Source organism: Leptonychotes weddellii, chromosome 8 (assembly GCF_054177405.1).
Source record: "Leptonychotes weddellii isolate Sample4059 chromosome 8, ASM5417740v2, whole genome shotgun sequence".
Taxonomy (NCBI): domain Eukaryota; kingdom Metazoa; phylum Chordata; class Mammalia; order Carnivora; family Phocidae; genus Leptonychotes; species Leptonychotes weddellii.
The window spans coordinates 79,300,879-79,313,625 of record NC_138376.1 but is presented as its reverse complement, the minus strand read 5'-3'; the positions used below and the strand labels follow the sequence as shown (position 1 = coordinate 79,313,625).

At 32.4% G+C, this 12,747-nt stretch overlaps 1 protein-coding gene across 1 annotated transcript in view; it reads right to left on the bottom strand.

The window, feature by feature from the left end:
• LIN28B (lin-28 RNA binding posttranscriptional regulator B) overlaps positions 1 to 5,980 on the bottom strand; it is a 131,537-nt gene extending 125,557 nt beyond the window's left edge. The window contains exon 1 of the mRNA XM_081827490.1: positions 5,947 to 5,980. Within this exon, the coding sequence (XP_081683616.1) occupies positions 5,947 to 5,980 (34 nt within the window). The remainder of the gene's footprint in view (positions 1 to 5,946) is intronic.
• Positions 5,981 to 12,747: the final 6,767 nt, after the last annotated feature.

Here is a 12,747-nt window from a genome sequence, read left to right as displayed (position 1 = left end):
AGAGAAAGAGGTGGGGGAGAAAAAAAAAAAAAAAAAGCGGTCGCGGGCGGGGGGAGGGGTGGGGGGAGGGGAAAAGAAAGAGGACAAGTGGGAGAAAAAAGGTAAATTCATATCATATTGATTGGACCCTGACATTTAAAAAGTCCACTACCAATAGATAGAAGAGTCGAATAAACGAAAATTTAATAACGGATTAGGCTCCTACCGTCCCTTCTCTGGCCTGGCCCCAGTTTCAAAATGCTTACCCTTTACCTTTCAAATTGATTCAAAGGATTGTTGATTACTAGATGCTCACGCCAATATTACCGCCCTCATCGAATACTACAATAAATATTATGGATCAACTAGAAATGCTTTACTTCCTTTAAAATATAAAATATAACCCGTCTTTGAAACATTAAAACGCCCCACCACTCTTTCCCCCACCCCACCCCCCCTTTTCTTAAACAAGCAGTTTACGGAGAAACTGTACAGATACCACTTCCCTTCGGCAAAGCTACCGAGTTGACCCTCCCCCACCTTACCCGCAATCCCCCTCCCCGGCTCTTGAAACATGTCTACACTCCTAACTCTTAACACTGTTTCTCACAAACTAAAGTGTGGGGATTCCGGATCTAAAAGCTTTTGAAAACCCACAGAATGCACCTATTTACACCTCGTCCCCACATTAAATAACTAAATATAAATTCATACTAATTGGTTCAGAACTGAAATAAATGGGGTGTGTGTAAATATGTTCTTTTCAGCTGTTTGTGGTAAAAGGCATCAATCAAGACTGATCAATTTGGAAAGATTTTTCATGTTTCTTTTGTTGTTTCTCAGGAAAGGAGGCAAAGCTTTCTCATTTTATTTACTTTGGGGAGAATAACCATATTCCAGCTGGTAGGGAGGAAAGCAAAAGTGTAAAAATCCAAATGATTTTGCAAGAGTAACAACAAAAGCGCTCAAAAAAATTATTTGCTAACAAAACATTTTTAGGCATTGTTTTAGTAGTAGAAATCAACTGATTACACTGACCTATAATGAAGTAACTTTAAGATGGCATTTCAGGTGAAACATTTCACATAATATGAAATAGAAAAAAACTAATTTAAAATAAGTTACATGTTTTTTATATCTTAAATGAACTATTTTTAAAAATCAACATCTGATAAAAAATTAACATCTGAAAAAAATCAACATCTGGTAACAGAGAAAAATAATCTGAAAAGTATTCATGGAAATTGAGGGTAAGTGCTACTATTTATATGAAAGTAATTATCATAAAATTCACAGACCAGTATAGTCTAGTGTTGTCACCAACACACACATTTATGGTAAACAATATTTTATCTGTAAGTTTATTTTTAATTAGAAAATAGTTTAATCATCATAAAATCAGAAACAATATATAGGTGGATTCTGAAACCCTTGTTGATTATTAAATTTGATGAGATTCAAACCTATCAATCTATATATGAAAAGTGTGAAATACCATAACTGAACCACATTGAATGGTATGGTTATGAGAGTCACAGCCTTGCCTGATTGGGGGCCTCCAGTATTAGTGGAATTAAGGTAGGGTTCACTGGACTGGTCACTGGTGTCAGAGGTTATCGACTCATTCATTTCCTGAGAGGGACATCAGCCTTTCAAGTTGTGTAGAAGGCTTTTTCCAACTGGGAACTCTGAGAAATCCTCTAACATTCATTCACAAAGAATTTAAGGCAAATCCGTGTACATACCTGGGGGTGGGAGAAAGACAGAGGGAGAGAAGGGAAGAGAAAAGAGGAGGAGGGGAGGAAATTGGGAAGGGAGAGCAGTGAAGGAAGGAGACACAGTGAGACAGAAAATATCACTCTTTCAGGGATAGGGCACAGTCGTTTAAATAGATTCGTCTTTTCTGCCTACCTCCCCCACAATCTTTCGAGACTTAGAGCCTTTTACAAAACTGACCATAATCTCTTTAAGCTCTTAGAGTGCTTCTTTCACATAAAATAGTCCTATGAATCTCCTAGAATGCTTTCCAATTTGTCACCTTCCTGAAGTCTTCTGGTTTTAATTTTTTTCTCATTTCCTACTTGTTTTCAGTGCCAGAAAGACCTGTGCTTGACTCAAAACGCATGTCTTGTGAAAGCCAAATGTTTTAGTAGCTTAATTTATCATAGTTCTTTCAAAATGTTTCAAAAATAAGTTCAAGTAGTTACAAAGAATCATCAACACACTGGGGAGAAAAATTAAGGAATTAACCTATTCATATGCCTGTTGGTCATCACAATCTAAGATTTCTTCATTTAAAAAACGAAGTACACATTTTATTGGCTGTTTTCTTTCTTTCTCTTTTTTCTTTCTTTCTCTCTCTCTCTTTCTTTTTTTTCAAAAACTCCAAGAGTACAATGCAAGGAACCGAAAAAGGTGCCAGAGCCACCGAAGTGGTTGTCAACTATAAGCAATGAGTGACTTCTATTACAGCAGAAACAATGCTTTGGTTCTTCTTAAAACTAGGAGGAGGGGCCGTGGCACTGTGGCGAGCGACTCCACCCGCGCTCTCCTCCCGGCAAATAAGGCCGGGGTCTGCAGCCCCAGCGCTGCCTTCGCAGCCGCCAGTCTTCCCGCGCAGCTTGCGCCCCAGGGTCGCCAGGACCCCCAGGCCAGCAGATCCGCCCTTTCACTCCACCTCCCGCCCCAGCAACTTCCTCTCCCCTTTCTCTCCCCAGTCACCTTTCCCTTTATTCATCACATCACCACCTCCTCTCCAGAAGTCAAACCGTTCCAAAGAAGACTGGTGATTTCTCACTAATAAGGGGCTTTTAAATTTGTCGTTTTGTCCCCAAGAACACCAAACAAAAGAAACCCTTGCCTTCACTATTATGAAGGCAACACTTGGCACAATCTACTACTTTTACTGCATTTCCAGATGTATAGCACTTATAATTTGGTCCCTTTATCTGTGAGATGTCTGTCTCCGCTATCTAAGAGAAGTGAAGTCAAGGGGGACGCTGAATCAGAACCCCAGAGACTGACCACCACCCCCACCCCACCCCCACTCCCCCACCAGGCTAAACCTAAAATGGAGCTGTCTTCAGACAGAACCCTGGCGCCGTCCTTTCGGGAAGCCAGGAAAACGTGGCAATGCGCCTTTGGAGGATCAGGAAAAGACTTATGCGGGGAAGGGGGTGGAGGGGCGGCTGGGGATGATTTTAGGGAACCAGCTCTGGAGCCCCGGGTGAGGTTTCCCGCCCAAAAGCTGCAGACCCACACGTCGGGCAAACTGTTCCCGATCCCTCCCACTCACTGTGTTTCAGCAAACTACTGGCAAATAACTTTTCTTGAAATTCTTACAATACGGAGTCAAATGAAAGAGTACTCGCCTGGGTGCGCTGGTCTTATAGTTGAGGCACTTCAGAATTGGGGGGGTATTTTGTTTTTGTTTCCAAAAAGCAAAATTCCGTTCTCATTTAATTTCCTTATCTGGAAGCAAAATGCTCTGGCTTAAACACAATTGTTCCAATTTGAGAATTTTTACACAGCTGTAAAAATCTCTTAAAATTCTTCCTTAAATATCTTTACACATTTCCCCAGGTATAATTAAATTATGGAAAAACAGGAACCGATTAGCATAAAGTTTAAGTTTTCCAGACAAATTGCCTTCATATTTCAAAAATAACTTTCTTTCCTTTTGGTCAGTTATGTTTCAGCAAAAAGTAACACAACACAATTAATTCAGAAAAGGGGCATTATTTTAAGACCACCATTTTGTAGAAACTTTCTTTCAAAAAAAACTGGAATAGAAAAAATTCTATTCTATTAACATACTTCTCCCCAGTGAAAAGGAGGAATATAATTTTATTATTGCTCCTCCCAAATATTTTCTGAATTGTGCTCAATACTTCCTTAAATGATTTTAATTGGAACAGCAATAGATTTGAAAAATCATTTAGTAATAAACATTACATTACTTTGCCTAAAATAGCCTAAAATAGCACAAAAAGAAGCTTCATGATTTATTTGAAAGATGAGTCATATTTTTCACCTGTACTACTTGAACATGTATTCTTCATAATTTAAAGATATTTTTGCAGTGAATATTTTCAGTCTGTAGAAATTACACTAAATAATGTAAACATACAAGTCTTTACCTGTCTCACAAAGTAATGAATGAAAGTTTATTCTTTAAAACTTAATCTCATCAAAAGAAATAATAAGCTGAAATAAGAGTGTGGACTGCTTCCAAGTTATTTCTTTTAATATCTTCACTTTGAGTTTATTTGGGGGAAAAGGAGAGGTAGAGGGAAAATGGAAAGGAAAGAAAGCAGGAGTGAAAGATTAGGCAAGTGAGAAGAAATCTTCAGGCTTTAAAGATGCCTGTATAAGAAGCAAATCTGTGGAGAAAAAAGATCTAACTACATTACTGGAGACCAGGGGTGCCTGGCTGGCTCAGTTTGGTAGAGCATTGGACCCTTGATCTCAGGGGTTGTGAGTTCGAGCCCCATGTTGGGTGTAGAGATTACTTAAAATAAATAAAACTTAAAAAAAAAAAGAAAAGAAAAGAAAGAAACTAGAGGCCAGAGTTCTGGTCCCATTTAATGACTTTATGACCTTAGGCTAATCATTGAGCTTCTCTGGGTCTCAGTTTCCTCATCTGCAAAGTGAGGAGACTGAACCAGTCAATGTTCAAGTCTTTCAGCTTAAATGTAATCTCTGGAAATAAATTTTCTTGTGGTCAAAGTGGAACCTCTGCCTGGCCAACCCTTTTTTAATCACAAGGAAACACAGACATGAAACTTTATTGCAGTCACTTAACACATTGGCGTTAATATTATTGCCCAACAGAAAAGAAAAAGGCCTCTGGACTGCCTCCAATCTGCCACCAGAGAAAAAATATAATCAGTAGTAAGGGGCAACTCGTTGGTAAATGAAAATATTGTAGCAACTTTTCAGAATCTTCTTTTTCATGATACTCATTAAAAGCATCATCTCCATGTCAAAGGATTCACTCTAGAGAAAAGTCAAGTGTTTGTCAAATGGCAGAGCCTATCAGTGGCTTCCTCATTAAAGATTTGATCCCTACTACTTCCTCTTGCTACCTACAATCTTATATTTAATAAGCTTAATAATAAAATAACAGCTTTTTATTTGTACTTATTAATGCTCATAAACTTTGTCATATTACAGCTTTTAAGTGTGTTTTCAAAATAGTATTAATCAAAAGTAGACCCAAGACACTAAATTCAGCAGAGCAGAAGCCAAAATACTACATTATTATCAAATAGAATTGTTACTGAAAAGTGTTGTAAGTTTTCAGTTAATTTCAGTAATAAAAGAAAATATTTATGTATCAAAAGTCTAGGTTTTATAGCATACCTAAACAAATAAAAGGATATATATTTTTAAAAGTCTAGGTTTAAATTGTTAAAAGTTCAAATGATTTATTTTTACAGTATAATGAGGAACAAATTTCATACATGTTCATGAAAAGCAAACTAAATGGAGCTTCCTAGATTAAGAAAATTTCCTGAATCCCTGAAAAATGTTTAATATATTGTGCTATTTGTTATGGTAAATTATCTGGAAATAGTACCAAGTGTCATCTTTAAATTAATTCAAACAGGTATCTGTCAGTTCCTATTTTTATATGGGAGTTACAAAATGAACAAGCCACAAATCTCCACAAGCATTTAAATATCTATTATCTATCTTGTATGACAAATGGAAAAGGAAATCACAAAATCCAATACTGCTAAAGATAGAAAGAAAAGGAGTTAATTAGAATATTCCATCCATGCAATTCTGGTGGGAGTATCAGTTTATAGATGAAATCATCTGGAGTACAGTAGGATATGGTACCCATCTTGCCAAAGTGGAGAATTCCTGAGGGCTGTCAAGTTTTCTTATATGCCTCGAATAACCTTTTTAAAACCTTAGTCAAGTTAAATATTTAATTGGAAAAAAAAAGTAAAGACTAACCTGGGGCTGATGAAACCTGGTTGAATGACCTCATCGTCTTCTGAAGAACCTAAAATCAGAGAGCTCAAGTCAGTACTACATTAATTGCCTATTTAACTGCCTCTTCTTCAGTTTAATGGCTTATTAGAAAGCAATAAAATGCCTAGGTGTTTGACTCTGTGACGTGACCTGTAAACTTTTATTTAACAATTTAAGACTCACCCAGCAAAATCACATAACCAATTGGCATAAACTTGCTTTTCATTCCTATTAAAGGACATTGGTTTAAAAAAACATCTTAAGCAAGACCATTAAGATTACTCTTAATTGTTCATGACCCAATTTCATGAAGAATAGTTTTAAATTTTTTTAATGTTTTACACTGTAATTCAAAAATCCAATTTTTTAAAAAAATCAACCTAACTTACAACATTTTATTGATGAACTTATTTGGCTATTCTCTTCAGATATATTCTAGAAGGTAAATCATGAGAATATAATTGTGGTACTGTACTATTCAGTTTGGGTCCATTACATTCACATACTTTGCGAGAAAAAAATTACTTTAATAGTAGTACACTTAATCATTAAGTATATTTAAAGTATCTAAGATATATGAACCTACATTTTAAAAAGCAAAAACAGTTCTTGTTTCAAAAATATGAGTAAGTACTGATGTTTCTAATATATCCACTGGCAGATGTCATGACACAATAAAACTTGAAATAAAGAGGTTACCCAGTAATGAAGTATAGCAATTGGAAGAGAAACTCCTGCTGACCACTGAATTATTTTTTTCCTGGGTTTAGAGTTATTGAGGTTTGGAAAATAGCTTGGTTTGAACATGCATCCACTCACCTACTACCACCCAGGGTTGTCTTTCTTCCCTTAACTAAGTTTTACACACTATACCTACTATAACAACTCATTAAAAATAAACCATTATGTGTAAATTCTTTAAGTTGCAATCTAATTTTCTTCTCAAAACAAAATGGAAGCTTTTCCAAGTGCAGAGTTCTACTGAATGTTGACCCAAGATTCTTCTTACAAAGGATGACAATCCCAATGAGTAAGATTTGAAAAGAATAGAGGAAGAATGTGAACAAAAGGCACGTGAACCTCTGCACATTAAATCCTTCAGTTATCCTGTGTTTACAACCAAAAGACAGTAGACAATGACAGACCCTAAAGTTAACAAAATTCATTGTTAAAACTTATCGAAATAGTTTGCCTTTATATTGAACCTATATTGTTTTATCTTGTACATTTCGTTTAAGTGGGAGTGTATTTAAATATTGTACAGAAATTTCAGCAAAAACCCTAGCTCATGTTCTCCTATTCCAATAGCCCAGAGCCTGTGCTAAATCTTCTCTATGTGCTTATAGTTACTAAGTTCAAACCAACATTATTTGAAAACTGTGTGAAACAGTCAATTGGGATTTGTCTAAAAATTTTTTCAAATAATTCATTTAATTATAAATGGTAGGTTTAATAAAGAAAAAATCAAATGGTGTAAGAAAGTTAGCTGAATAATACTATAGATTTGAGTGATAAAGATGTTCAGATTTTTCACTATCCAAACTTGACATATGGTGTTTTTTTGGTTATTGAAGTTTTAATATTATCATCCCTTTCAAAAGAAAAAGTAAGATGGAATTATTTTGACATTAATATATTTCATTGATGTTAAGTAATGGTTTAAAACTTTCCAAAAACAAGAGTAGGTAAAAAAAATAGAATTAAATTTAAAGATAGATATTAAAATCCGTCCACCCAGTGTTAACTGAAAAACTATTTTAGGAATGAGATAAATATTAAATGTTCCTATCTTTACCATAGGTGACTATTTTTTGACATGAAGTAATGATAAAGAATAAAAAATAAGCCTTTAAATGCATGAATACTCCAAAAGCAGCTTTTTGTAATTTCATACATGGGTATTTTCATTTGATACTATGGTTTTTGGTAAATTTTAGAAAACAAAAATCTAATTAAAACTGTGATATCCTAAAATACCTTTCTCTGCTCCTTCACTAGAATAATCTTTTAATCATTTAAATCTCCACTTAGATCTCTTTTTCTTATTGTTCCATATTGAGTACAATGCCTCTACCATGTAATGCTGTACTGTAATTGGCTGTAACAGTCCATGAAAATGTTCCCTGTCCCAACTTGACGCTATGCTCTGTGGTGGTGAGGGGTGGAGGGAATTGTGTATATTTAGCTCATCATTGTAATTCTAGCATTCTTTAGTGTTCGATACATATTTTGTAATGAATCAATGACTTAATGAATTTCTGAACCCCAGCTGACTATTCCTAGGATGGCTTTTATGAATTAAATGGACTTGTATACAAAATTTTCTTAAAACCACCTTTAAATAAAAGAGAATGTGATCGGCAATTAATCACTTGACTACTGCAAATGTGAAATATACACATGTGAAGTGATTTCAATAATTTTACTTTAAATATACACTCACTATTATAAAATTGCTTAACTTATTAACACCATTCACATTCTTAGATTTCACATTTCCTATTAAAATATTAACAATATTCTTCTCAAGTATTTTACATATTGTTATTAATCCACTATTGTAACTATTCAGTGTAAAAGAAAATGGTTACTACTGTACTATACACTGTAACTTATTTAAAAACTGCCAAGTTCTTAAGCCCAAAGAATTTAGTAATAAATAAAAATAAAATGCTACTACATATTACTCAGAACTTTATTTCAATTCAATTTACATCATGTTAGTTTTCACTTCTAAAAAAAAAGTTACTTTAAGTTGGCAAAAAACAATTTAGCAATAAAAAATACTCACTATAACAAAAGGAAAATTATTTTATTACTTATTCTCATCACTATAATTTCTCAACATTTAAAAGGGTATCTAAAATAACAAATTTTGTTTCTATTATATTTTCCAAAATAATCTAAGTGTAAAGTACATTATAGTTTACTAAATAAAATATTCACTTTATGGCTTATAACAAAAATTAGTCTATTTACAATATATCTCAATTATCATTGAACTAAATACATTCTTTGGAAAGCAAAATAGGCAACAATGTGACATTTTCTTCTTAGAACATTTAGGAGAAAACGTTTTAAAAAATGACTACTTAAGATCAAGAACATTTAGGAGAAAACGTTTTAAAAAATGACTACTTAAGATCATATAGCAAACATTCTACACAAACACCAGAGTAAAGCCTAAAGCACAATAATTATTGTATTTGTTGTAATTTAAATATAACATATACACATTTAAATAAAATATCAGATGTAGAAATTCAATATTAAAGTCAATGTATGTGCTTTATGAAAATGTTTTCTTACTCTGTCCTCTAAAGGAATGGTAATATGTATTAAAACCCTTCACTGTAATTATTTTTTGCAAACTAGGTCAATAGATAAATTCAAATGCTGCCTAAGTAAAATCAGGATAAATCATTTTGTAATTTAACTGAACATCCTACTGCAATTTTAGATAAAATTGAAAATGCTATATTCTCACCTACACACAGATATAGAAAAATTAAATAACCTACTTCAAACTAAAGTAAAACAAATATTTACATGTGACTTCTTTATACAGTTGAAAAACCATTGGTATTAGAATGTTAACACAGGAAAATTCACATTTACTAAAATATTTAGAACATTATCTTGAGAGAATGAATTTATATAACTTTAAGAAAACATTTTAAAATTGCATTTTTATATTTATGAAGTAAATTATAATACATTACTTTTTATTATTTATAATACATTATGTAAACAATCTTAGAGGCTAATATTTATAATACAGCTGAAATACAGAGATGAATTTAACTTTCTCAACCATTTTACAAACTGCAATTTTATTGGTTTCACATAAAATATGAACAGCTCTAGCATTCTCGTCAAACACTATAGTAAAAAAAAATTTATTCTGGAAAATGAAAAACTTCAATAAATAATAATTTAATTCAACTGGCAAACTGTCAAGACTGTTTAAAGGCACTATGGCACAAATGTTAAATGTTAATTGGTAAACAATTCTTTAACTTGAATGTGAATGTTGTAACACAATTAAGGCACAGCAGCTGGTTCTGCTAATGAAAACTGTATTTTTCACCATAAGAAAGAATAGTTTTATGTAATAAAGCTCATAGTTGAGTCACTGTTGAGGTTACACTGAGTAAAAGAAAATAAAAACAATAGTGGTTTTAAAGAGTCAAAATAATGGCAAAATTCTTGTCTTAATGAAGCTAATCACATATACTTTGAAGGCCCACCATAACTGTAAGATGAAAACTTTAGAGTAGCTTCTTGATATAGTAAGCAAAAATGACTCTAAATAAACCTGAACACTTCTAGTTAGTTACAGTATTACAAAACAATTTTATTTGATAATACATTTTAAGTTTTAATAAACAACATTAATGGTTAAAAATTTGTATCACAAGAGATTAACAACTAAATAAGAACTTTCACTGCATTTGAAATACTTTCAATAAACATTTAACAAAGATCAAGAAATGTTTTAGAGGCTGCTCACTCTTACATCACTGCCAATGATCTAATGGTGTAATTAATGTAATACTAAATAAAAATAATAGGATTTTAACTAGCAGAGAAGATTATATACTAAGAGACTAATGCAAAAAGGTAAAACTTAATTTACAGATTTTTTTCAAAAAATTTAAAACTACAAAAAAAGTAAAATGTTTTTAGCCTTTACAGCATAGAATATTTTAGTTGAAATGCTTTTGTAGAGTCTGAAAAATATGTTACATAAAAGAATGTTTGAAAAATATAAAAGCATTTTGGTTCTTGCATCCCCAAATAAAAAATAGTGATTTGAAATATGTAGCAAATTTAAAACATGTTTTTCCACCACTAGAACTGGTCATTCAACACTAAGTCCTTTTTTCTATATAATTAAGCTTTTGTTCAGCCATGAAAAAACTAGAAACTGATTGCTTGAAAATGAGCTGCATGCCCTTTGTCCTGGTTTGTCACCTTTGACCCTTAATTTGATGATCCTGCATATCAACCATTCTATTTTTAGGAAAATAATGTCAAAGTTCTATGCCTAAAATAGTACTTTTTACTGAAATATTAAATGTATTACAACATTCCTTTTCAGGTAATTTCTACAAAGGTTTCACACCAGTGCTCATTTCACAGAATGTAGAACTCAGTAATATTGTAAGCAATGACAGCCTGGTGTTTATCCTGCTTCAGACAATAGAAAATTTCCTCAAAGTGCTAAATCAAGATCATTATAATTTCAAAATTTATATTTTTCTCTTTCTCTAGAAATTGCTTATATTATTGTTTCTAAGTAGAATTAGTTGAGTGATTTCCAACTTTATTAATTTCAATAATCACATATTGTCATGTTGATTTTGATAGTGCCAGAATATAAACCTGAATAAAAATGCAAATATCAAGTTCCTACTCAAACTTATAGTGGTATCAACTGAAAGTATAGTTTTTGAGAGAACTCATTGGTTGCTTAAAATGGTTTTAAAAATCTTGTCTTCGTCTAAGTGGCAGCTTTCAAAGAAAGGAAAAACCTCTAGCATTGATCCCATTGATTTTACTGACATTATTCAAAATCAATTTTATACAGTAAATTATTATACTTAAGAAATAAAATTTCTCTATCACAATTTCTGGTTCATTTCAATACAGCTGGGTAAAAAGAATAAATAAAGAAGTATGTATGAAATATAATGTATATATTTCCTACAGTGATGATGCAATTGAACCTCTATACAATTTCTGTGTACAGTTTTCAGTCAGATTTAGCAGTGACCAATATGGCTGTCTTGGTTCAGCACTATGGTCAGCGACTTTATAGAGTCATTGTGTCCGAGAACTACAACACAGTATATATGTACACAGTGGGCAAACCAATGTGAGTCTATATTTCATATATGCCTAGATATGTTCATATGAATCAATCTTAATTTTTTAATGTAAGGAATTTTCATTGTTCTGAGTAGAAAGCTAGAAATTCTTTTTTTCTTGTGGTTCATCAAAAACAGTACTTACAAAAAAAACAAATAAAAAAAACAGTACTTGCTTGAAAAGATAATACAGTTCCTTTAAAAGGCAAGAAGATTAGGTACAGGTTCTAAGCACTTAAATATTAAAACTTTGGGCATTTGTGGACTTACAGAATTTTAAAAGGTATTAAGATTCCATTAAAAATTACCAAATAAGAAAACTCTTTAGCTAACCAAAGTTTTGCAATGGCCCTTTCATAATCAACAGTTTTAATTACTTCTAACTTGTTTCATCTATGAATCTCCACTTTCCTTTCTTTAAAATCAACTCAACTATGGATTAAGATAAACGTTTAAAGGTCATTTTCTGACTGGAGCCTTCTAATATAGTCCCCAAAATTGGTACTGCTTAATAGCATTTTGTTTTAAAGAGACATCAGTTCTAAACCCAAGCACTGTTTTGCATATATGTTTTATTAAATAACTTATTTTTCCTTTAATCATAGTTTGTAAATTATGGTAGAGTGTTACAAATACCAAAAAAAGTTATACATGATCAGATAGCAAATAGTATCAAACTATCAGAGAGGTAAGATCTGCTTAATCTTTTTCTTCAGAGTGAATAGGATTAAAAAAAACTTTAAAACCACTATATTTACTAAAATCCTGGTGTTTTTGGAATTTACATGTGCAACACACTTTAAATCATTCTGAAGACTGACTTTGAGCACTACCACATTAATATTCAATTTGCTTCACTTACAAAGTATAGTGTATTTCCCCATAACACAGATTTTTAATTTAAATCCTC